The following is a 21267-nucleotide window of genomic DNA, read 5'->3' as shown; positions in this document are numbered from 1 at the left end:
GTCACCCCCAGGGGCCGGCAGAGGCTGGGCCCTGACTCGGGAACAGGATGGACTGGGTGGGCGTGGAGCAGGGACCCCAGGGCCAGGAGGAGGTGGGTGTTTGTCCAGAGCCGGCTCGCGTTGACTCATCACTTCCGAGGCCCAGGCCCGGATGGGGGATTAAGCCTGAGCCGGTGACCAGAGGTTGGCCTGGGGTGGGGAGGGGGTTAGCCTGCCGTGGCTGGGCCTCCTGGGTCCAGGGCAGGAATGTTTGACCTCAGCAGAGAGAGTAGACAAAGGGCCTGGGCAGGTCCAGACCGGGTAGATAGGCCAACTTGCCGAGTTAGGAGCAACTCTAGTTTAAATCAGAAATGGTCAACACATCTGCTGCTTCACTTGTTACCACCTAGACTTTCCTCCCCATGAGGCTATGGACCCCTGTCTTTCTGACCCCATCTGTCTGTCCAGAGTCTGGTGGTATCATTGTTCCTCTGCCCACCTCCCCATGGATGAGGAGTTAGGTCATTTCATTTCTCTTTTTTTTTAAATCAAAATAATGCTTTTAAGGATTTAGTTTCTTACAGTACTCATATGACAGAAACTGACAAATCCATGTTGTTGTTTAGTCGCTAGGTCACGTCTAACTCTTTGCAACCCCATGGACTGTATAGCCTACCAGACTCCTCTGTCCATGGGATTTCCCAGGCAAGTATGCTGGAGTGGGTTGCCATTTCCTTCTCCATTCATTTCTTTAAAAAAAAAATTTTTTTTTTTGGCTGTGCTGCATCGCATGTGGGATCTTATTTCCTTGACCATCCTTCGGGATATTCGAGAGATGCTATGATATCCCCCTAGGGACCTCATCCTCCTAGGGGACCTCCCCCTAGGAGACTTACACTGTCTCCTCACTCCTGCCCTACTAGCTCCCCAAGGGCAGGAACCTGTGTCCATTGTGTTCCATTTGTATCCTGAGCACCTAGAACAGGACTTGTCACATAGTAGATGCTCAATAAATATTGAATTATGGGACAAATGACTCCCTTCTCTTCCACCACAGTTCTGACTCATCAGACCTACTAGCTCTGGTTGGTCCTCCTCTGGGGACCTTCCCTGGGACCACAGTGCAGCGACCCTCTCAATCACACCATTCATTCATTCAACATGACAATGGGCACCTACTCTGTGCCCGCACCTGCTGCTGAATGGTGGTTGAGGTAGGGACAAGGGTGCTGGCTCAGACCGCAGGGTTTAAATCCTGAGTCCCTTCCTGACCTTTCTGAGTAGGCGTTGAATGCACTGAATGCCTTGGAGCTTCAGTTTCCACGTCTGAAAAATGGGGAGAGGAAGAAGGCCAGTTTGCCCTCTTTGTTGTGGTTCCACCACTGTGTGCTTGTGTCAGAACTTATCAGATGATACACTTGAAATATATGTACTCTGTTGTATGTCTATCACACCTTGATGAAGCTAGAAATCACAGTGCTAGAATGCTTCCCCAAGCAAGGCCTGGCATACAGTAAATGCTCAACAAAAGTCGTTATTTTCTGTCATTATTACATGTTTTATTGCTGGGAAAGATTGAGGGCAGGAGGAGATGGGGATGACAGAGGATGAGATGGTTGGATGGCATCACCGACACAATGGACATGGGTTTGGGCGGACTCCGGGAGTGGGTGATGGACAGGGAGGCCTGGCGTGCTGCGGTTCATGGGGTTGCAAAGAGTCGGACACGACTGAGTGACTGAACTGAACTGAATCCTTTTAAGGCCCTGTGGAGCAAGTGCCAGAGTGTCCACAGTTTTGCAGATGGAGAAACCAAAGCTCAGAGAGTCGAAGACATTTTCCCAGGGTCACACAGCTAGGAAATAGAGGAGCGAGGATTTGACATCTTAGTTCACGGGCTCTTCCCAATTTTATGGATGGAGAAATTGAGGTTCAGAGAGGTTAAGCCACTTGCTTAAGATCACACAGCGGGTTATATGACTGAGCCAGATTTCAGACCCAGTTTGGTTTCAAGCTAAAGTTTGATTTGACTTTGTGTTTTGTCCCCTGTGGCCTGGCCTGTCCATCACTCAGGTCCCCAGGTGCAGGAGGGAATGGGGTCCTGACCTCCTGACCTGGGCCAACCCCAGGAACTGTCACACACTGGCCCCAGAAATGTAGCCCCACCGGTCTGGGCAGCGTGGGCCCCTGTAGGGCAGGGAGGAAGTAGGCTTGGTTGTGGGGAGGGGAGTTTTGGAATTGGGTTGGGCAGCCTGTCCTGCGGTGGAGATCCCAGGTCTGGCAGAGCCAGTCTGGCCCCAGGACCCCACCCAGCTCCACTCTCTGCCCTGACAGCGTGACCTCCTCACTGCCCCATCTGAGAGGCCCAGGGATGGGCTTGAAATGAGGCATCCAGAGATGTAGAGTAGGTTGTGCCGGCAAGCCATCCAGGGTTCACCATGAGGCTCAGATCTGCAAGATGCTATGAGGGCGCAGTCTGGCTGTGCCAGAGGGGCTGCCAGCCTGTGGGTGAGGCCAGGTCCAAGAGGGCCCCTGCTGAGCAGAGGGTTAACCCCTCTGTGGCTGGGTCCTGTGGAAGGGCCGGGGTGGCCAGGGGCAGTGGGGCTCAGTTGAATAGCCGCCGCTATTCAACCACTGGTTAGGAGCTGTTCCAATGTTTTGAAGCAGACACAGTCATGCAGGTACACAACCCTCCAGAGGGGGCCAGCAGGGAGGTCATCCAAGCCGCAGATTTCCCCTTGGGGGGCATCAGGGTGGGGCTCCCTGGCAGGCAGTGGGGAGATGGCCAGGATGGGGCAGCTTGCCTGGGGCCCCGGGCGGGTTCAGGCCAGAGGCACATTCCTGGGGGATGACTCGGGCAGGCAGAGTGGGTGACTCACCACGGACCCTCTCCTGTCTCTGCTGCCAGCGGCCAGCCTCCTCTCTGGTCCCGGGGGGCTGTGGTGGGGATCTCACCGGCCCAGGGCTGAGTGTGAGTCAGCCCATCTGGACTGGACGGCCAGCATGATTTTCCATCCATTGCATTGTTCTGCGAGGAAAGTAAATACATGTTACAAAACACGGGGTGAAGCCGGGCCAGCCCCCTCCTGTCCCCTTGGAGGGCGGGGAGGAGAGGGCCCTCCATGCCACGCCATCACAGAGCACTGGCTTATCCACATTTTACAGATGGGGACGCTGGGTTCAAAGAGGTTAAGCCACCAACCCAAGGTCACACAGCTGGGCAGGATTCAAACTGAGGTTGGCCTCAAGCTACAGTCTGTGGGTTCTTCCCCAGCGGGTGTAGACCGGGCCTGCCCATGTGCTGCGTCTCTCTGCTCACAGCTGTTTCTCTTAGGGCAGCCCAGAGACCCACAAGCTTTAGCCTCCCGGTGGGGGTGGGGGGGGCATAGGGTGGGGTATGTATTTGTTAACATGCAGATTCTGGGGCTCTAGCCAGACCCACCAGCTGCAGTCTCAGAGGGGGGCCCTGGAATCAGCATTGCTGAATGTCCCCCAGGTGGAGGTGAGGCCGTACCCCTGGAGAATGGCTGTCTGTCCACAGGAGGGCCGGGACTGTGCCCTGGGAGGAGAGGTTCCATGGTAAGGAACCGGCCTCCCATCCTGCACACCCCTCTCTCTGCGGGAATGCTGCCCTTCTTGTTTCAAACTGGTTCCCCGAAACACCTGAGCCAGCCAGGGAGTGAGCAAGGGCCTCTCCAGCTGCTGGGGAAACAATGACAGCAAACAGGGAAGGTGTGGGTGACCCTTCAGATGTGGTGGTCTCCTGGGAGACGGCCGCCCGGCCCAGCTCCAAGCAGGGGATGGGGTTCAGGGGTCAAAGGTGGGCCTGGTTGCCAGGGAACAGAACGGCCAGTAAGGTACCATCCCCTCAGGGTGAATGTCAAGTCAACCCCCCGGGGAAAGCAAACACGCTCCCCGTGCCCCCGCCCCACAGCACAGGCAGAGCGGATGAGTCACTTGGCATACGAGGGCTCCTCAGAACCAAGCAAATCTCATCTGCCCACAGGAAGATCCGCAGGGGCCAGATCCCAGCTCCCACCCCATCCGGCCTGCCCACGGAGCGTCGTGCACACGTGTGTACACACGTGCACACACATACACACACACGCTGCATCAGCTCAGAAACCCAGATTCTAGAGGCTGGAGCGGGGAGGGATGGTGAAGGACAACTCAGTTCCTCCCCAAATCTACTCATTCTCCCCGAAGCACTTGGGCCAGGCCCAGCTGAGTCAGCCCACGAGGGTGGAGACGGGTGGGGGTCCAAGAGCGCGGGGCCAGAGTAGGCTAAGCCAGGAAGCAGCCCAGCTGGCACTGGGCCTCTGGGGCCTCAGCGAGCTTCCCTGGAACATAAGAGAGCTTCCTCTTGGGAGGGAGGGTCCTCGGGGAGTCAGTGGGGGTCTCTGGGGAGTGTCAACCCGCTGAAGCATGTTGGCCACATGCTGTGTTGCCTGACATGGAGTCAGTGCTCAATAATGGAGAAATGGCATTAATATCATCAATGTCACGTAACATCACCAGTGCCACAGCTGTTAGCTGAGCTATCAGTTAGCTAACATCAGCTATCTAGCAGCTGAGCTATCAGCCTACTCACCTGGAGGTCCCTAGTTTGGTTCCCTCCCAGAAGCCAAACTTCACTTTTCTAGGTGTGGGGAAGGAGGATTTGGGAAGTTGGGAGAAGTCCGGAGTTCTGAAACAGTTTAGAGTTCCTGTAATTGCTTGTAACCCTCAGCCCCACGAGCATGGGGCCTCCACCTGCAGAGATCAACCCCTCCCATCTGTGGGACCCTCACTCAGGGCCAAGGGGCATGCCAAGTGCTTAGCACATGGGATCTCACCTAGAAGGTGGATACTATAGTTGTGTCCATTTCACAGACTGGGAAAACTGAGGCTCAGAAGGACAAAATGACCTGCGTACAAGCTGCAACAGCTGAAAGGGCCTGGGTGAGAAGGCCACCCCAGGGCTCCCCAGGCTGCCGCCCCCACCCCGTCTTTGGAGCCCTGGTAAGGTTCAACTCATTCCAGTTGGCTTTGTAGTTGTTGTGTCTTTGTCTCCGGCCTTAGACTGTCGGCAACTTGAAGGTAGGGCGGCTTCCTTCCGTAACATGGGTTCTATTTTGCCCAAATGTTATATCTTCCATAATCCTTATCAACCAGTATCTTTCAATCCAGTAAGGAAGACTGACAAGGAAGGAGGTTAACACCACAAAGTGTAGTGGACCCTAACAGAGGGGCATGAAGTGGGGAGTGGAGGCAGGGAAGGGTCTGGGAAGTGGGAATGCCAGGCTTGGGTCATTTTGAAATGAGTTTTTTTAAAGTAACTGAAGGACTTCCCTGGTGGTTCACTGGTTAAATTCTGCATTTCCAATGCAAGGAGTACAGGTTCAATCCCTGATTGGGAAATTAAGATCTCACATGCCACATGGCTAAAAAACAGAAAGTAACTGAAAAAAGCCATTGAAAAATTAATCCAAGCACATATAAAAATAATATCCAAAGGATATTTTTAAAAATAAGACAAAATCCAAACACTATGAAAGAGTGTACAACGAAAATTCAGATTTGTCTCCTGAGGGGACTCATGGCTAACAGAGTCTTGTGGATCCTTCCAGAAATTTTCTGTACATACGGGCATATATATTCTCTGCTTCTCTCTCACACTTTGCTCCTGGCGCCTGACAACAAATTCCACATCTCATTCATTTCCAGGTGCATGGTCTTCCCGGTGTAGAGGCGCTCTGGGTTATTTAACCACCTGATCCCCATCCCAGTGGCCATCAGGCTGTTTCCAGGATCTCCTCCCTAGCAACGGTGCTGCTGTGAATGACCCCAGTTTACCCTCCAAGGGAAAGGCAGTCCAGAGAAGGAAGGAAAAGAGTTTCCATGCAGAGTTGTGCCATAAAACAGGGGGTTGGACAGTATTCCCTCCTGAGCCCTTTGGCTCACTTGGGGGCACAAGAAGGGGTCCACAATGAGCAAGTTTTGTCCTGACTTCAGGCCAGGTCCCTAGACCCCAAGTCACCCCCACCACCACCACCAACAAGCTGTGTGTTCTGAAGCCTTGGGCTCCTCCCTGACACCTATTTCCAAGGGACTTGTAGTCTGGACTTATAGTCTCTAGGTCTCCTGCATTGCAGGTGGGTTTTTTTTTTTTACCATCTGAACCACCAGGGAAGCCCAATGCTTGTATCGGGATTCTAGGTCCCAACCCCATTCCCACCCCCGGAGCTAACCTCAGACTTGGGGAGGGAAGTCCCTTCAGGTTGGAGGGAATTGCTCAAGCCTTCAGCTGCCTGGTGGGGAACTCCCCACCTAGAAGGGGCATCTGATAGAGAAGCTGGGGCAAAGCCAAGTTCAGAGAGGAAAGAAGGGTTAGGTGTGGCTGGAAGGTCGGTACAGGGTTCCCCATCTGAGAGCTGCAGGCAAGATCCTCACTCCTGGTTTCTCACAGAGGGGCCAGGGACCACCAGGGGGACTTGCTAAAAGTTTAGACTCCTGAGACCCTTCCTGAGCACCGCCCCCCAACCAGGAACTGGGGGAGGGGATGTCACGCCCCGAAATCTGCATTTTACCAGCTCCCCTGGGGAAGCTCAGCAGCTGCTCCTCCCAGGGTTCTTTATCCATTTTAGGCCTTCAGATCCCAATTTGAGGTTGTCAATGTATTGTTAGTAGTATTAGTATGTGTCTTTCCCCCTCCCTTAAGAAAAACGTCTTTTACTGTTTTTTTGTTTTGTTTTTCCCTTTCCTCATCAACATAGCAGAACCAGGCAGCCACGGCTGGGAGAATGCCCATATCTGTGGAATGAGCCAACGATTGAGCCCACTGAAAGCGATAGACCCTCACCCTCAAAATGTGCATTTGGACACATACACATTTTGAAAGCAACTGTAGGAGGATCCGCAGGCCGCCTTAAGCCCACCATAGATACCCCCTAACAAGTAAGGTTTTCCCAGAATCTCTGTAGCACTTCAACACTGAAGTCCTGTGATGGCAGGGACAACAGATGACCTAAAGCAGCTGTCCCCAAACTTTTTGGCACCAGGGACTGGTTTCGTGGAAGACAATTTTTCCAAGGACAGGGTTGGGGGATGGTTTAAGGATTATTCAAGCGCATTACTTTTTTTTTTAATTGAAGGATAATTGCTTTGCAATGTTGTAGTGGTCTCTGCCATACATCAACATGAATCAGTTATAATTATATATATCTCCTCCCTCCCCACAATAGTAAACTCTCTCCTCCCAGTAAGGAGAAACTCCTAAATGGAGGTGCCGGGCATTGAACCCGGGGCCTCGTGCATGCTAAGCACACGCTCTACCATTGAACTACATCCCCACTACTACACTTACTGTGCACTTTATTTCTATTATTACGACACCAGCTCCACCACAGATCATCAGGCATTAGATAGTGGAGGTTGGGGGACCCCATGGCCTACAGGACACTGTTCTCAAATGCTCTGGGGTCTGGGGCAGGAAAAGCCTGTAGGAATCAACTTCCCCATCAACCTCTTTATTTTTTAAATAAAAAAGGCTGGGGAAGCGACTGGCCTGAGGACTCTGGATGCCCGGTGGAGGGGGTGGGGGGTGCTCTGCCTCCTTCCCTCATCATTGCTCCCCGTCTGAGCCCTTTGGCATCTCCTCTGAGGACTGCGTGCTCTCCTTCCCAGCCGGGCTCAGAACCCTCAGTGCCCCCCAGAGGGACGCTGAACGCTCCCTGCTGTCAGGGCCCCACTCTGGCTCAGACCTGGGTTGCTGTCTGCCTAACTGCAGCCTTCTCCGCGGGCACACACTGCGGCGGGGCCCCCACGTGACTGGCCTCCGCTAGCACGGATGTAACTTGGCACATGGGACTGTGCGAGGTGTTGTGTGAACTATCTACAGGAATCCTCTATGGGGTGGGGTGCGGTTGTTACTACTGTTTGACAGATAAAGGAAACTGAGGCTGGGAGCGGAGAGAAGCCTTTGAAGAGTCAGCTGACCGTTCATAGCAGCAGGATATGAACTCAGGCCGGCGCACTTCGGCAGTTCCCAGGTGGCTCAGAATCCGCCTGCCAATGCTGGAGACACAAGGTCCAGCCCTGGGTCGGGAAGATCCCCTGGAGAAGGAAATGGCTACCCACTCCTGTATTCTCACCTCGGAAATCCCATGGAAGAAGGAGCCAGCCAGTCCAGGGGATCGCAACGAGTCCGGCACGACTTAGCGCCTGAACAATAAGGCGCACTCCCAAGCTCCTTTTCCCAATTGCGACCAACAGTCCTACCACCTGAGAGTAATTCACTAACTATCGGGGCATAGAGACCCATCCGGCTTTCCCATCTGACTGGGGGCCCCAGCTGGGTGTCAGCCAAGAAAGGGGAGCGCCGGTGCCCAAGAGGGGCAACCGAGAACCGAGTGAGGGTCCTCAGCCTGGGGCGCGTGCGCCAGGCCAGGAGTCAGGGGCGAGGGGGGCTGCGGAGCGCTCTAGGGAGAGCAGCCAGTACGCCTCCACCCGCCTGCCCAGCTTCTCGAGTGTCCCGACTAGGGGGTGGGCCGGGCCGGGTCCTCCCAGGACCCCGTGTCCCCACTCCGGTTCCAGGCCGGGCGCCCAGCTTGCTCCGGCCCGGCCGAGGGCTCGCCTGGAAGCCCCGCCCACCCGGTGCCCCTCCCCCGGGAAGGTAAGCGCCACCTTCTCGGGAGCGGCGTGGGGAGCCGGGGCCTGCGGGCGCCCCGCCCCCCGCGAGTAGTGACCGGCCGCCGCCGCCGCGCCGCACTCGGGGCTCCCGCGTCGCCGCCCGCTCACCTGCGCCCGTTGCCCGCCCCTCGGTGCGCGCCGGGGCCTCCGCAGCCGAGTGCCCAGCCCCGCGCAGCGACCGCCGCCCCGCCCGACCGCCACCATGAACTCGCTCTTCAGGAAGAGAAACAAAGGCAAATACAGCCCCACGGTTCGGACCCGCAGGTGAGGGGCCGCGCGGGGCCGAGATGCTCGGCCTGGGACGTGAGGGGAACGGCCGGGCCTCCGGGGTTGCAGGGGTTGGGAGAGGGTGCCCACCGCCCTGGGAGGCCCGCAGGGCTGGGAACCCAGCCTGGAGTGCGCGACGCGCCGCGACCCAGGCGCCCGAGGGCCACCCTTGAGCTGGGAAGCACGGCCAAGGTGGGAATAGAGGTGGGCCGGGGGCGCGGAAGGAAAACACGCTGTTTGGCACCAGAAAGTTCTAGGAGCCTGGAGAGCACTGGCTTGGGCGCTTTAGAGGGCAAGGTACTGGAGTCCCGGCGGGGGTGGGGGGGGGTGGGGGGGCTCCGCGTCCCGCCGTCGCCCTTGGGCCAGGGGTCCTCGCGGGCCAGGAAGCACCGCCCGGGTGGAGAGTGGTGTGTCGGGCGGACGCTACACCCAAGGGTGGGGGCGGGGGTGTGTGCAGGGACAGAAGCACCGTCTAGGGGCGCAACCATGCAGCGAATTTGGGCTGGAGCGGGGGGCGTGGCGGGGGGCGTTCACCAGCGCTTCTTGGAGGGGCGCGCAGGTGCTTCTGGAGTCTGGGAGGCGAGAGCTGAGGGGACGGATGGGGGCGGGGAACGTTCCACCTGCAGCAGGACTTCCCGGCACCTGCCATCCTGAGCTCCAGAGCCCGATTCGGAGGAATCTGTGGGTGTGGGGTCGGGTTGGGGGAACCCGGGCTGAGGAACCTGGCCCACACCCCCTACCCCACCCCGAGGTCTGCGCAGCTCCTGGGAGGGCGGTGGGGCCTTCTCCCTGACTGATTTCTCAGGGGCGTGGCTGCCCCCAGCCCCCGCTACCCCCCCTCCCCGCAACCAGCGCCGAAACTGGCGGCGTCTCTGAGAGCCTCCGGTTCCCAGGGCCGCCTGGGAAGGGAATGACATGTCTCGATGTGTTTGCGTTGAAACGGCAGCCCACGTCCGCTTGGTAAGCCTAATGTATTCACTTAATAACCGGTTTAGGGGAACCTCAGTGGTGATGCTGAGATTGAGGGAGGGGGCAGGACCTCAGACCCTTCCTTCGCCTCTCTCTAGAGAAAAGGAGGCAGGGGCTATAGCTGGGAGGGAGTCTTTATCCGACAAGGGGCTTCAGGCAGGTGGAGAAACAAAAAAAATTGCAAAGCTCACCTGCCCAAAGTGCCCTCACCTGAGACCCCCTCCCCTGGAAGCAGTCCCTCACTCCCTCCCAGGTCACAGATGAAGGCGAGGAGACCCTGCCCTGCGCTCCCACCCTGGCCCTGTGGTCCAGCCCAGGCAGACCTGTCTGACAGGTGCAGGCAGCCTGGACTTGGCCTGGAGAGGGTGGGCCCTGCATGTCTTTGTTCAGTCAGTTAGTTGCTCAGTTGTGTCCTACTCTTTGTGACCCCATGGACTGCAGCAAGCCAGGTCTCCCTGTCCATCACCAACTCCAGGAGCCTGCTCAAACTCATGTCCATCGAGTCAGGGATGCCATCCAGCCATCTCATCTCAGCCCTCACGTGAGACCATCTGAGATGTAGAGGGTATATCCTCCATGTCTTTGAATTCCAGGCTTTTCAGAAACTCCCCTCCCCTGTGATCCCACTGCCCCTTCTCCTCTTTGTCTTGTTTCAAGTTCAGAAGCATTTCTTTCCCTCCCCTGCCCCCGCCACACACACACAAGCCTCCCTGGTCTTTCCTAACCCCAGGGATTGGGCAGGGCTCTGCACGCCGCTCCTCAGTGGCCAGGTCCAGCTGGCTCTCAAACCCAGCTGGGGTCCCATCCAGTCCCTGAACTGTTCTTTCAGATGTTGCACAATCGGATGCTCCGTGCCAGCCGGGGAGGGCTGTGCTGTTCTCCCCCCACCAAGACTGGGGCCCCTCCAGTCCTCCACACACACGCACACACCCACACACCAGGAGATGGGCCAGCCTCGCCCTGCTCTCTGCCTCCCTCATCCCTCTGAGCCTCCCCTTCTTCCAGCTCTCCATCTGTCCAGTCCCCCAAGGGCTGGGCTTGGACCTAACAAAAGGTTACAATGAATCTGGACAATCTGGGAGGGTCTTGGCCTTCCCAGCAGAGGGAAGGAAGGAAGCAATTAACATCCTTTACTGCTTTGGGGACTCAGGGTTAAAGGGCACGGGTCCTGCACTTGGCAATACCCCTGGCCCAAGGCAGCCAGCCGCTGCCCCTGGCTGATGTGCGATCTCAGCATGGAGGCCTCTTTCTCCAGGAAGCCCTCCCCAATTCTTCCCAGGATGGGATGAGAGACCCTTCCTTTGGGCCCTGTGGCCTTGCACAGTCACAGCCCTGGGTCGATGCCAGGTGACCGTGGTCTTGCCAGCCCAGCATCTCCATCTGCCTGTTCCCCTTGGTGGAGACAAGTTCGTGGAACAGATTGCAGGGTCGAAGGTAGCCTCTTGAGTGTTCCCCAGTGCTTGGCCCTGTAGCTCTAAGGTGTGGTCGCTGGTCACAGGGTGCTGACCCCCAAGTTACCCTTGCACCCAGAGTTTTATGGGGGCCTCCTCTTCTGTCTGGGGGAGGGCGGGATTGCCAGTGAGATTCAGCATTGAGGTGGTCAGTCAGTTGAGGACTTAGCCTCTGGTTCCAGAGAGGCTCAGGAACCTCTCTGAACCTTGGTTTCCTCGTCTGCAAGGCAGGCCTGGTACTAATATCTTCCGCGTGGGGTTTCTGGGAGGAGCCAATGTAACAATGGAGAGGATGCCCCAGCACATAGGAGGTGCCCAGAGTGAGGGTCAGCATCCCTGCCCCCAGCAGAGGGGATCCAGGAGCCAGGGCCCAGAGTGAGGGTCAGCATCCCTGCCCCCAGCAGAGGGGATCCAGGAGCCAGGACTTGTGACTCACACACAACCCCTCAGTCACAGGCTTTGGACGGCACAAGTGAACAGAAATTCGTGAATGGAGAGTCCCTTAGGAGAAAACCGCCCCTCCCTGTTTGTCGGCCTCGTAGCAGCTGGAACTGGGTGTGAACTCTGCTGTTCCTGCCGCCCTGGTTTCTAATGACAGGTGTCAGAACTGGTGTTCACACCTGAGCTAATGACAGGGTCAGGCTGCGGGTGCAGGTCACCAAGGATAGTGTCCAGCTCAGCAGGGAGGGCCTTGACGGGCCCTGGTCCTACCGCCCTCCTTGGGTGCTAAGGGTACAGTCCTGGCCAGTCCTTGCTCCCCAGCTGTGCCACCTGGGGAGAGCTGCGTGGCCTCTCTGAGCCTCTGCTTTCTCACCTGTGGGATGGGCAAAAAAATACTACCTGCCTGCGAGGATTAAATGAAACGATGCAGGGAAGGGGTTTAGAATTACAGGAAGCCTCAATTCACGGCAGCTATGATGGTTATAACTGTTGGATAAATTTGATTAGGCACCTTCTATGCGTCTGGGATTGAGCTGAATGCCGTGATGGACAGGTCGTGCACTGCACAACTCCTGGGGTGCCATTTCGGGGAGTAAGGGTGGCTGTGGAGGAGACGTTGACAGTCTCTCTACAGTTGATGGAATTTTGCTTAAAAACCACTATGGTTGCAGGTCTGTGTCATGGTGGTGATGGGAACCACTGAGAGTTTGGTGGGACATACAGCTGGACAGATGAGATGTCCAGCCTGACGGCCCTGTTGCTCCCTGACTGGTCTGAGGAGAGATCTGTCAGGCTTAGGGTGGAGACCTGGATTGTCGGGGAGGACTTCCTGGGGAGGTGTCTGACCTGTCATTGTTGAGGGATGGATGGTTAGACCCAGCTCTGCAGTTGGACTGAACTCTGCCTGTGTTTGAATTTGGCAAAGAAATTTGGCCTCACTAGGAGCCTCAGCTTCCCCATCAGTAAAATGGGACTAATTTTGCCCCTCCACCCAGATCTGGGTCCCGGTGAGCACCCAGCAGCCTGACCTCATCTAGGCAAAGTCCTACAAGAATGGCCCAGTCCTAATGGAGAGACCCTCTGGGGGAGGCAGGGCCCAAGGCTTTGGAGGCTGGTGAAAGGGGCGTCTGTCCTCCTGGAAGCTAGCTGGGGTACCCTGCTCCTTGGTGATTAAGAGCGTGTCGTCCAGGTGTGGGTTCAAGCTCCAGCTTTGCCTCTCCTGAGCTATGTGACCTTGGGCAGGTCACGAAACACCTGAGCCTCAGTTTCCTCACCTGTGAAATGGGAGTGTTGCCGCAGCCATCAGCTGGTGAGGTCGCTAGTGGCTCAAGAGAGATCATGCATGTGACAGGCCCGGCTCCCAGTGAGTGCTCAGTAAGTCATGGCAGTGACCGTGGTGACTGCACACTGCTGTTAAAGATGAAAAGTGAAAGTCGCTCAGTCGTGTCTGACTCTTTGTGACCCCATGAACTATACAGTCCATGGAATTCTCCAGGCCAGAATACTGGAGTGGGTAGCTGTCTGCTTCTCCAGGGGATCTTCCCAACCCAGGGATCAAACCCAGGTCTCCCGCATTGCAGGTGGATTCTTCACCAGCTGAGCCACAAAGATGAGGATGGTGCTAAGAACAGAGCTGACCAGGCCGCTGGGCTCCTTCCAGCCGTGGAGGCTATTGCCCGAGGGGCACAGGAGGTCAGCTGACTCCCATTCATTCACCCCAGCATTCATGTGGACCCCCCACACAGACCTCAAAAAGACACATGGAGAGACACACCTGCATGCATTGATCAGCAACAGCTGAAAAGCTCAAACAGTCTGCAGGAGGGCCCTGTCAGCAAAGCTCACCTCCCACTACGTGGGTAGCCAGAACTGGAGTGATCCGCCCAGCCGTTTCTCAACACCTGCTGTGCTCCCAGCACAGCCATGGATGTTTTATATATGTATGCATGTACATGTATATAAAATCTCATTCTGACACCGAGCCCGTAAGGCTGCTGGTGGCATCCCATTTCACAGAGAGGAATGCTGAGGCCAAGAGCAAAGGCACTCACCTTGGGCTCACAGCTCACACATGGCCAATGCTGGGGCCCCTGGAGAGGGAAACTGGGGCCCCCACCTCGACCTGGGGCTAATGGTGTCTCTGGGGACTGCCCCAGGCCAGATGGTGGAGTCGCTGGGTTTTGTATCCCTGACCCCGCCCAGCAACCCTTTCCACCTCCCCTCTCTCTGGCTTTGCCCTCGCTTGCCCAGTGCTCTTGGCAGAGGGAACAAGACCTGGTGAATTAGATTCAGCACAGACTGGAACTGAAACATGTAACAGTGGCTGCTAGTGGTGGCATTTCAGGCACGGTCAGGGAGCTTCTCTGGGGACGGGAGTTTTGTGGGGAGAGGCTTACCTCAAGTCATACCTTCTAGGCAACACTCCTAGGTGAGTGAGGGGCCTCTGGAGGGCCCTGGGGGCTGGGGGAGAAGCTGCCTTTGAGAACATGTCCAAGGATCCTTGTCAAGAGATTTCTGGCTCCTCTCTGCTCCAGGTAGGGCTGTGTGGGGTGTTGCCAGCGCCACCTGCCACTCTCCAGCCGGCCTGCCTGCCCTGACCTGTCTTAGGAATGGAGAGATAGAAATGGCCCCGGTCTTTGTTCTGTCTGCTTTTGATGGATCTTCTGTCTTCTGTCCTCCTGAGCCTAGGGAGTGAGGCCCCCGGTGCTCCTTCCTGCCTCCGGGCAGACTGAGCCCTGCCCTGGCCTCTAGGCGCTTTGCCTCCAGAGCAGGCAGCCCTGCTGGGCCCCCAGGCCCTGTCACCAGCACCGCTGCAGCAGCCGCTTCACCGTTCCTGCCTCTGCCCCATCACCCCACTCCCTCCTCCCCGTGGCATCCAGGGAGCTCTCCTAGTTGTTCGGTCACTCAGTCAAGTCCCATTCTTTGTGACCCTATGGACTGCAGCATACCAGGTTTCCCTGTCTTTCATCATCTCCCAGAGTTTGCTCAAACTCATGTCCATTGAATCGGTGATGCCATGCAACCAACCTCATCCTCTGTCGTCCCCTTCTCCTACCCTCAATCCTTCCCAGCATCAGGGTCTTTTCTGGTCAGTCAGCTCTTCACACCAGGCAGCCAAAGTATTGGAGCTTCAGCTTCAGCATCAGTCTTTCCAGTGAATATTTAGGATTGACTGGTTTGATCTCCTTGCTGTCCAAGGGACTCTCAAGAGTCTCCCTGCCAGATGCCAGTCTGGTCCTGTCCACCCCTCCCCGCTGGTTCATCCCACCCCAGGCTTCCCTTTGCTCTCTCCCTGGGAACCGCCACCCTGCATGCTACGAGTGCATTCCCCTCTGCTTTCCATGACCCTTCCAGCCCCTGAGCCTTTGCCCATGCTGTTCCTCCTGCCTGGAATGCCCTTCCCACCCCTCTGGGCTCACTTCTCTTCCTCAACTGGTCTCTGTTCCTTTGGGAAGCCCTCCCTAAACCTCTCTTTCCCCAGGCGGATCCACTTCCTGCATTGTCTCCCCCATCTCCTTGGTCACCCTTATCTCAGTGGCTGTTGGGTGGTCTGATGGAGATGAAGGCCTGTCTCCCCCAGAGACTGGCAGGGTGGCACGTTTGCTGAACGAGTGAATGAATGAATGAGGGTGGCCCTGGGGGCCTACAGAGATTTCCCCCTCCTGAAACATCTCAGGCCGATGCAGACACACACGCTCACACACGACATGCACGCATGCACTTGTTCCTACCAAGAAACGGGCTGGGTGGTGGGGCTTTGATCTAGTGGAAAAGAATAAGGGGGCCTGAGCAGAGGGCCCCTTGCCCCCACCCCCTTCTTCTGTGTGCTGCGTAAACAGACTGCAGCAATGCCATGTGACAGGTGAGGAGACAGTGGAGGCAAAGGCGGGGGAGCAGCAAGGGTCACGAGATGGCGAGGTGGGCGTCCACGCGCACCGGCCCGCAGAGCCATCATAGGGTGTGGACAGAGCAAGCTAAGGACACAGACAGCACATCTGTGTGCATCTACGAACATTCGTTCAGGGGCTTCCCTGGTGGTCCAGTGGCTGAGACTCCGAGCTCCCAGTGCAGGGGGCCTGGGTTCCATCCCTGGTCAGGGAACTAGATTCCACATGGTGCAACTAAAGACCCCACATGCTGCACCTGAGACTCGGCTCATCCGAATAAGTAAATGTTAAAAAAAGAAGAAGCCGAGAGATCATAGTAACAAAAACACTCTTTAAAAAATAAAAAAAATTTAAAAATTCATACAAAGCAATTCCATGTATGTTTATAGATGCAGACACCAATATGTACTGAAAGTTTAAGACAGGCTTAGGGAGAAACCTGTGTAGATCACAATAAACTGTGGAAGATTCTTCAAGAGATGGGATTACCAGACCATCTTACCTGCCTCCTGAGAAATCTGTATGCAGGTCAAGAAGCAACAGTTAGAACCAGACATGGAAAAACAGACTGGTTCCAGATTGGAAAAGGAGTAGGTCAAGGCTGTATCTTGTCACACTGCTTATTTAACTTATATGCAGAGTACATCATGTGAAATGCCAGGCTGGATCAAGCACAAGCAGGAATCAAGATTGCCAGGAGAAATATCAATAATCTGAGATATGCAGATAACACCACCCTTATGGCAGAAAGTGAAGAGGAACTGAAGAGCCTCTTGATGAAAGTGAAAGAGGAGAATGAAAAAGTTGGCTTAAAACTCAACATTCAGAAAACTAAAATCTTGGCATTCCTGTCCCATCACTTCATGGCAAATAGATGGGGAAACAATGGAAATAGTGACAGACTTTATTTTCTTGGGCTCCAAAATCACTGCAGATGGTGACTGCAGCCATGAAATTAAAAGATGCTTGCTCCTTGGAAGAAAAGCTATGACCAACCTAGACAGCATATTAAAAAGCAGAGACATTACTTTGCCAACAAAGGTCCGACTACTGATTTTGCCAGTAGTCATGTATGGATGTGAGAGTTGGGCTATAAAGAAAGCTGAGCACCAAAGAATTGATGCTTTTGAACTGTGGTGTTGAAGAAGACTCTTGAGAGTCCCTTGGACTGTAAGGAAATCCAACCAGTCCATCCTAAAGGAAATCAGTCCTGAATATTCATTGGAAGGACTGATGCTGAAGCTGAAACTCCAATCCTTTGGCCACCTGATGTGAAGAGCTGACTGATTGGAAAAGACCCTGATGCTAGGAAAGATTGAAGGCAGGAGAAGGGGATGACAGAGGAGGAGATGGTTGGATGGCATCACCAACTCGATGGACATGAGTTTGAGCAAGTTCCGGAAGTTGTTGATGGACAGGGAAGCCTGGCGTGCTGCAATCCATGGGGTCGCAGAGTCAGACATGACTGAGTGACTGAACTGAACTGAGGAAGAAACCAACAGCTCCAAAATTATGCTCCCCCAGAGGAGGGGGCTCAGAGGGTACTGAATAATAACACTTTTTGAAAAAAATCTGAAACACATATAGCCGAGTGGGAACATCAGCGAAGTCTCGGTGGCATTCTTTTCCCTACTTTTCTGCTCGTTTGAGCTAGGTTAAGAGTTTTCAAGTTTTTAAAAGTGCGGGGTGGGCTAGACCAGGGGAGCTGGCAGCTGATACAGTCTGGAGGGAAGCCCACAGTTCTGGATCCGAGTCCAGTCAGCAGGGGGAGAGAGGGGAGGAAGAGAAAGGTGGCCTCAGCCGGGGACGATGTCCAAGGCCTGGGGCGCAAGAATGGAGGGTTCTGCATGCAGAGACTGAGAATTGCGGGAGGGAACAACGGCTAGGAGCTGGCAGAGGTGTGAGCACTTGGCAGCCTCTGAGGCTGAGGGGTGGAGGTACAGCGTCCTGAATTATGCTTGTATTGTCCTTCTTAGATAGTAGTACCCTCGTCTCTCTTTTCCGGGTGAGGCTCAGCGTTTTAGAGGCTCAGCGGCTCTGAGCCGGGAGCAGATGAGCTGGCTGGTGGGGTGTCTGCACTGATTTCCCAGCCCATCCTTTCCCGGTCAGAGGGCTTGTCAGGTCTTATAAATGCACAGCGGGCTGCTGGCTGGCCAGAGGCTCCACCCCACCCGTGGCCCGCTGACTCTGGAAGGCTGCGGGGCTGCAAGAAGACCGTCCCATGCAGAATTCTTTGCTGCGCCAGCAGCCAGGGCTCAGATGTCAGACTCATGGCTCTGCGGGCTTTTCATTTCTCCATCCTGCGATGGGGACTTTCGGGTTCCAGCTGGAGGTTGAGAAAGGACTCTGAGTTTGTGCCGCTAGGAACAGAGGAGGCTCCAGTCCTGCTGCTCTGCATCAGGAACGTGACTCTTCCCAACTGTAAACTGGGCAGTGAAGCCCCCGTGTTACTGAGCGGGAAGCTGAGGGGTGGAGGGCTTGAGGGTCGAGGTGGAGGCTGAGGTCAGGGATGGAGGGTGGAGTAGAAAGAGCCTGTGTTTGGGACTCATGGAGCCGCTTTCCAGGCCCAATTGTGCCGCTGGTCAGCTGTGTTGCTGCCGGCCACCTTCCTGCCCCGCTGTGGGCTTCACGAAGGTAGGGGCTCTGCAGACCGTGTGGTCGCTCCCACATCCCCCAAAAGATGCCTCACACATAGTAGGTGCTCAGTGAGCGGCAGTGAGAGGCCTGTTTTGAATCTACAAATTCGGGTGTGTAGAATCATGGAGAGAAATGGAGATGATGTGTGTAAGAGCATCAGGCACATAGTAGGTGCTTCCTATTCGGAGGCCAGTACTCCTTGTCCACTGGTTTTGACACGGCATGATGTCCTACCAACTGGGTTTGTCACAGTTAGCTTGAGCCCCATTCAAATCTTGCAAAAATCTTCAAGACACACCCTGGTGTTACTCAAAGAGGTTTGAACTTGTGTGTGTGTGTGTGTGTGTGTCTGTAACGAGAGCCCAAAAGCACACGCCTGACATGAGGCCCCAAGGTGGGGAGGCCTTCCCTGGGTGTGAGCAGATTAAAACATGAAACAGGGCTGTAGTTACTCCACCAAGAGCGTTCTCACTGCAGAATCTACTTCCCCAGGATTAGCAGACAGTAAACTCCTCCACGCCCAGCTAATTATCACTGAGGTTTCTAGTAGGGAACCCGTCAGTCAGTTGACCTGTCAGTCTGGTATTTTTTGGATGCTTTCTGAGTACTGTTCTCTACAAGACTTCCTTCCTTCAGAGACCTGGGAATTCTTCCTCGATCTGCTGGTCTAACCCTGCAGCACATGACTCTGGTTCGTTTCCTTGTTCCCAGCCCTGCCAGCACGTTAGAATCATCTGAGTTTTGGGACTTCCCTAGCAGTCCAATGGTTAAGACTCCAAATTCCCAATGCAGGGGGCCTGGGTTCCCATCCCTGCTCGGGGAACTAGGTCCCACGTGCTGCAACTAAGACCTGGGGCAACCAAATTTAAAAAAAAAATTATCTGAGCTTTGAAGGTGATGGCCAGGTCCTATGGCAGACCAATTAAGTCAAAATCAGTGAGGTGGGGCCCAGACTTCAGTCTTCTGATGTGCAGCCATTAAACCCAGTGTTTACACTGCCCTGAGTAAAGGGGCGGTATAACTTGTCCGTAGAATTATATGTACCTTTGTTGTTGTTTAGTCACTAAGATATGTCCAACTCGTCTGCAGCCCCATGGGCTGTCCATGGTATCTTCCAGGCAAGAACACTGGAGTGGGGTGCCGTTTCCTTCTCCATAGGATCTTCCAGACCCAGGAATCAAACCCATGTCTCCTGCTTTGCCGGTGGGTTCTTTACCACTAAGCCACTTAGTGGTACCACTGTACCTTGCCCTTCCTTTAAAAGAGCTAAAGCAGAAGTTGCCTGGTCTGTTACACTCTATTCCTTTGGTCTCAACCTTCCTATGTAATTTTATGTTAGATGTGTGCCTTATAAAATGGCATAGAGCTGGCTTTTGTTTTGTTTTCCTATTCTCCCCTGAGAGTCTTATCTTTTAGCGGGTGAGTTTAACTCATTCTCATTTATTGTAGTGACTGATGTGTTTGGACCTACCCTGCCATATAGTTTGTATTTCCTCTTTATCGTGCTTCCTCTTTGTTCCTTTCTTGCTCTCTTCTTGCATTTTATGGGACCGACCTTTATTTTCACAATTAAATTAAGATACAAGGCCTGAAGTGGGCAGAGTGGATGAAGATACCCTGACCCAAACAGTCTGAATCTCTGGAATTACAGTTACTGGAGAGCTTTTCTAAATCCTGTGTATTAGACCATAAACTTTTGGACAATAAGGACTTACTTACCTTTTGGTGGAGGTTCTTCTGTGGCTCTTAATTCCAGGATTTGTGTAGGCTGGGGGTTCAATAAATAGGTGTTGAATTAAATAGACATTTTAAGCATGTTGACAGCTCCAGGGACTTGGTGATGGAGAAGGGCCTGTCCCCAGGGCCTGTAAGAGGGATAGAGAGATGACAAGGAGTTGGGGGTGTGGTGAAAATTTATTCAGCAATTACTGAGTATCTGAAAATCTTGACAATCTGGAAAGCTGACAGGGGGTGGCAACAGTCACCAGCATGGACACTAACCTTCTGGCCCCAGGCAGGTCTCCCTCCCCAGGCTCAGTTTATGTATCTGCACTGGAAGCAATAATAGTACCAAGCTTGATGATGGGTTGTTAGGATCAAAGCAGGAACGCATGTCAGACACTGGGGGAGGGCGTGGCCCAGGGAGAGGTTCCGTCATACCAGTTCCTTGCTCCTGAATGGCCTGTTCAGGGGGACAGGCTGGGAGCCCCTCATGGTGGCATCGTAGGAGAATGACTCACTGGTGGTTACTTAGGAGAATACCACCACTGATGGTTACTCAACCACTGGGATTAATTATACTGCTGAAGATGCCAACAAGATGTAAGTCACTATGCCTCCCCTGGGTGGTGAACGCCTCGCTGCTTTGTCTCATGTCCTTGATCTCTCCCCATCACTTTGTGGAACAGTATTGACAGACCCTGATGCTGGGATAGATTGAGGGCAGGAGGAGAAGAGGGTGACAGAGAATGAGATGGTTGGATGGCATCTCCAACTCAATGGACATGGGTTTGAACAAGCTCGGGGAGATGGTGAAGGACAGGGAAGCCTGGCGTGCTGCAGTCCATGGGGTCACAAAGAGTCGGACACGACTTAGCGACTGAACAACAATATTGACATCTTTCTTGTTCTGAGGAGGTGGCTCTAATGCCTGTTCGGATCTTGACACCTTCACTTCCTAACAGTGTGACTTTGAGCAGGTTTCTTAGCCTCAGTTATCTTCATCTGAAAAATGAAGAGAGAAGAATTATTCACATGCTATAAAATGTCTGCTCAATTCAACATGTATTTATTGAGCCCCAAGCCTGTACAAAGCCTGGAATTAAAGGCTACAGAAGGGTCCTCCCAAAAGATGAGTAAATCCTTATTGTCTAAAAGTTTATCACCTAATAGAATTAAGAAAAGTATCCCCAATTACTATAAGAGTATATTTCTCCCAAGATTGCCAGGTGTCAGGAGATGTTGCA

General features: G+C 54.4%; 1 protein-coding gene, 1 long non-coding RNA gene and 1 other non-coding gene across 4 annotated transcripts in view; 1 reads left to right on the top strand and 2 right to left on the bottom strand.

Moving 5' to 3' along the window:
- Positions 1-1513: 1513 nt before the first annotated feature.
- On the bottom strand, positions 1514-8415 carry LOC139032798 (uncharacterized). The gene is made up of 3 exons (XR_011485406.1): positions 8112-8415; positions 2859-3007; positions 1514-1834 (listed from the first exon to the last, which is right to left on the bottom strand). It is a non-coding gene; the product is annotated as an uncharacterized lncRNA (long non-coding RNA).
- On the bottom strand, positions 7239-7310 carry TRNAA-AGC (transfer RNA alanine (anticodon AGC)). Its single transcript has one exon. It is a non-coding gene; the product is annotated as a tRNA-Ala (tRNA).
- A 239-nt stretch (positions 8416-8654) lies between the features above and the next one.
- The window catches only part of PPL (periplakin), a 48831-nt gene continuing 36218 nt past the window's right edge, over positions 8655-21267 (top strand). Inside the window, exon 1 of one of the 2 annotated variants that reach the window (XM_070460795.1) lies at positions 8655-8913. In XM_070460795.1, coding sequence (XP_070316896.1) covers positions 8852-8913 — 62 coding nt within the window. In that variant the 5' untranslated portion in view covers positions 8655-8851. The remainder of the gene's footprint in view (positions 8914-21267) is intronic. The other variant, XM_070460794.1, reaches the window with a different exon arrangement.

Source organism: Odocoileus virginianus, chromosome 33, assembly GCF_023699985.2.
Source record: "Odocoileus virginianus isolate 20LAN1187 ecotype Illinois chromosome 33, Ovbor_1.2, whole genome shotgun sequence".
NCBI classification, from domain to species: domain Eukaryota; kingdom Metazoa; phylum Chordata; class Mammalia; order Artiodactyla; family Cervidae; genus Odocoileus; species Odocoileus virginianus.
This window is presented reverse-complemented; position numbering and strand designations above follow the sequence as displayed.